This window comes from Trachymyrmex septentrionalis, unplaced genomic scaffold (assembly GCF_001594115.1).
Source record: "Trachymyrmex septentrionalis isolate Tsep2-gDNA-1 unplaced genomic scaffold, Tsep1.0 scaffold66, whole genome shotgun sequence".
NCBI classification, from domain to species: Eukaryota; Metazoa; Arthropoda; class Insecta; order Hymenoptera; family Formicidae; genus Trachymyrmex; species Trachymyrmex septentrionalis.
The window spans coordinates 534,285-538,406 of NW_017305843.1; the positions used below are offsets into that span (position 1 = coordinate 534,285).

General features: G+C 27.8%; 1 protein-coding gene across 1 annotated transcript in view; it reads left to right on the forward strand.

The window, feature by feature from the left end:
- The window catches only part of LOC108753220, a 13,258-nt gene extending 10,978 nt beyond the window's left edge, over nucleotides 1-2,280 (forward strand). The window contains exons 13-14 of the mRNA XM_018494632.1: nucleotides 1,396-1,625; nucleotides 1,869-2,280. Coding sequence (XP_018350134.1) covers nucleotides 1,396-1,625; nucleotides 1,869-2,196 — 558 coding nt within the window. The 3' untranslated portion in view covers nucleotides 2,197-2,280. The remainder of the gene's footprint in view (nucleotides 1-1,395; nucleotides 1,626-1,868) is intronic.
- The last annotated feature ends 1,842 nt before the right edge of the window (nucleotides 2,281-4,122 follow it).

Genomic DNA, 4,122 nt, shown 5'->3' on the forward strand with positions numbered 1-4,122 from the left:
ATATTATTGATAATACACTGTTCTTTATCAACTTGGGAATAGTCACCTATGTAGGTTAACTTATTTTTATACCAACAGAATCAGCAGCAAGGAAAAATTAAGCTCAGATCAGTCATAATAGTGTTTTCTTTATATCTACTGATCAGGAATCCATACACATTTAAAAAAATTTATTTTTACTATTTTTAAAAAATCATTCAGTAAATGCATATTAAGATCCGATAATTACGATCTAGCGCAACTCGCCGGTTCGCGTAAAGGAGCACGACAGTGTCTCGCGCCATGTCTTAGTGTCGAGACACTACCGTGTCTCCAAATACATAATGATCTAAGATATTAAATAAAACAATCAATAATATAAATACAATATGTAATTATGATAATAGTAATTTTTAATTGTGAGATAAAAATATTTTGATTATAGAAAAATGTAAAGAACAATTAGCTGATTATTTCCGGGTTAAAACAATGATTTGAACAATGGATTTTAATTCCATCATTTGTAATAATGAGTAGAAAGATGTACGTCTGACAAGGAGAGGCTACGCTTTACTCTTCATCGATTTTGATCAAAATTACAGCAATGTTAGAGGAGGAAAATCTAAAAATACTCTAATATCTCGGAAAGTATACATTTTTGAGAAAAATGTCTTAAACAAAAGTGATAGGGTTTAATAAGATGTATTTTTACTAGTTACAAGGTCAACCTTGACTTGACCTTGACGATGCCACCCAAGCCAATGCAAAACCAGTAAATACATCTTATTAAACTGTATCACTTTTGTCTAAGACATTTTTCTAAAAAATGCATACTTTCCGAGATATTAGACTGTTTTTAAATTTTTGATATATTTTTAAATACCCATTACTCAGCTTGTAAGGTTCATTAGCGGGAACAATTTCACAGGTATTCATTCGGTAGGCTTCCCTAAGATTGCTGCAAGTTTGATCAAGACCGATGAAGAGCAGAGCGTAGCCTCTTTTTGTCAGTTACATTCGCAGAATTAGAAATTGCGTAGAAATTGCACATAGTTGCTCTTAAATCAGTGGATCTTTCCATCATACAGTTATTTGTTTGTAGTGAGATACAGTATAAATCACATAATGATGTGTTATTAATCTTATCTGTGACTGCCTTTATAGATATTGCGAAGAAACGTTTTCTTGCAAAGTGTAAATATGATTCTCGCTTATTTGTCATCCGAAATTTATTTTTAACCCTTATGAGTTTATAGTAAAATATATTTGAATATTAAAATATATTGCTTATTTTTAAAATGTATAATAATTTTAAATGCGGAAAGCAAACTAAAGAATGCACCTTTGGAAAAATTATTGTGTCAAATTGAAGCAACACACATAAAGAATATTAAAAGTATGTTAATTCTCTTTCAGGATATGTTGCATCCAGATGGCATTGCGGAGGATCGAGGTACCGTAAACGAAACAACTTTGAACGATAGAAGTAATTCTGAGTTCTGGAGCTCGTTTAGCAGTTCCGAAGAACGGCTATTGGAATGCAAAGGTCTTATCCTGAATTTACCTTTAACACCGCATCGTTTTTGTACACCCAAACACGAAAATGATCATTCTACGGCTTCCTTTGCCAATACGGTGACATATAGGTAGGTGAAAAAGTTATTGTTTGCGTTAATTGTCTGTTTAAAAATAAGAATAGATTTATTTGATTGTTAATTTTATTAATTACTTCTCTATTTAACGGTCTTAAAGTTTTATGAGTCTTTTTCCAGTAACCTAGTTTAAATAAATACTTCTTTTAAAAATGTAAATACAACTGCTTTATGTTAATCGTATACACACATAAAAACATATATTTTCATAAAATATTCTATATTATTTGATTGTAGAGTACCTCTAAATGGGTATTATTTCTTTGTTTTTAATTCGGAAAATGAAATTCAACCTAATTACGTGAGGGTGAAATTCGATCTTTTGAAGACTGTCTACAATACCTCGAATCCTGTGCACGTATGTAAAAACAGTACGAAGGAGTGCTCGTTACCGTTTAAAATATTTAGTAATGAAAGGACGGTATTAGAATTACCATTAAGTGGAAATGATTCGCAATGGAATGACGAATATATTGGTGTGTCTGTATGTGAACCAAGAACGATGGTTTACACCATTTGTGTCATTATGGTGCCTTTGTTGATCCTTTGTTTCGCTTTTCACTAGCAGATTTATCGACACTACTTACGTAACACACATTTCTGTTAATGTGATTAATAATACCGTTATTATACCAAAGTCATTTGAAAAAAGAAGGATGATAATACTAATATAATAATAATAATAATAATAATAATTTACAACTTTTTATATTAATATTCTAATATAAGTTTTACATCCTTCTTTAATTTAAACAAATAATAAATAACAAATATGTATATTTTTGGTTTATTAGTTTATTGCCTAATTGTAAAACTTGGCTCGATTTAGTTATAATAGTAAATATTTATGAATACTTTGTGCTGTGATTGTACTTTTTTAGGTAACCATGTGTATAGATTTTCGTTAAATATTTCTATTATAGGTACTATAATATATGTATATATTTAGTAGTAAAACTATAAATAAGTTTTGGAACATGTGCGGGTGTTTCCGGAATCAGTTATTCAATATTTCAATCAAAGAAAAAGAGTCAATAAGATCGTTTTTTGACTTCGAATTGATTTCCATTAAATAATTCTTTTGTACTGTATCATTATTAGAAATATCAAAAATATATTATTAGAAATATCATTATATGGAAGATAACTCGATCCATAAAGCCTTAATTAATTATTAATCTAGATATACCACTAATATCTTGAAGTTGTTTTGTTCATTGATTTTATCCGCTTATTCGGCAATCAGAAATTAATATCTTATTAACTATTGCGAAAATTGCAAAATGATAGAGGACTTTTCGACTCAGTTTAATCCGCTCTATTTGTCCACGAGAGATTATGCGATTATTACCGGATACCCTGTATACCAATTATTGTAAAAAAAAATGTCAAATACAAAGAAATAAAAAAATGTTTACAATGATTACGACTCTGTTACGATACAAAGACTTAAGTCTATAGTCAACTAATAGTGATCACTTATTTGTGCACTTTTTAATAGGTACCCATGTGTCAAGAGTAATAAAATTTATTTTTTTATTATGAGCTGTATTTATCTTCACATTGGAAACGATAAATAGTCTAAAATAGTATTATGAGAGTAGTATTGTACAATATTTTATTCATATTAGTCGTGAAAAGAACTTAATAGGTATTATAGTTGGCATATCTAGAATAATAATTAATAGAGTTTTATGGATCGAGTTTTTTTCTATTAGTTTGGACATTTTGAATGATCACATAATACAAAAAAATTATTTAATAAAAATCGGCTTTGGAGGCAAAAAAAATCGGCTTTATAGATCCTCTTTTTTTGATTAAATTAAATAATTAATAATTTGATTTAAATAAACAAAAAAGTATTTGATAAATCAGTGTCATTCAATATAAAATATTCTTGACTGCATATATATAATGCTTGACGTGACATAAAATAAGGATTTCTATATTTTTGTAATAGAATAATTAATTGTTATGATATGTTTGATTAATTCTGTATATATACTCGGGAATGTATAAAATTTACCTGAACTTGAATAATTGTACTCATTTGGTAAAAGAACACTATGACAATAAATTTAATTTAAATCGTACTTTGCAAATACTTGCACATCCTAGAAGTTTTGTAGTATTTTATATAGTTATATTAATTCTACTATAAACGTGTAGATGGATATAGGATGTGTAGATATAATAGGAACTCATTTTTTTTTTAAATTGTTAGAAGAACCTGTGATCGAAATTCAGTGGTTCTGTGATTTAATTAATTCAATTAACGAATCGCTAAATTATATGTATCAAAGTCTGAATTAGATCGCAGTTAATCTCAAGATATTATGATTAAAAAACGAATTTTCGAAGACGAAGCTTCGATTATATAAAGAATAGATTTAAATATTATACCTCTATTATATATACATATATATGTATATGTATATATATATGTATATATATAAATATATATATGTATAGTTATTTGATTGATGTAATA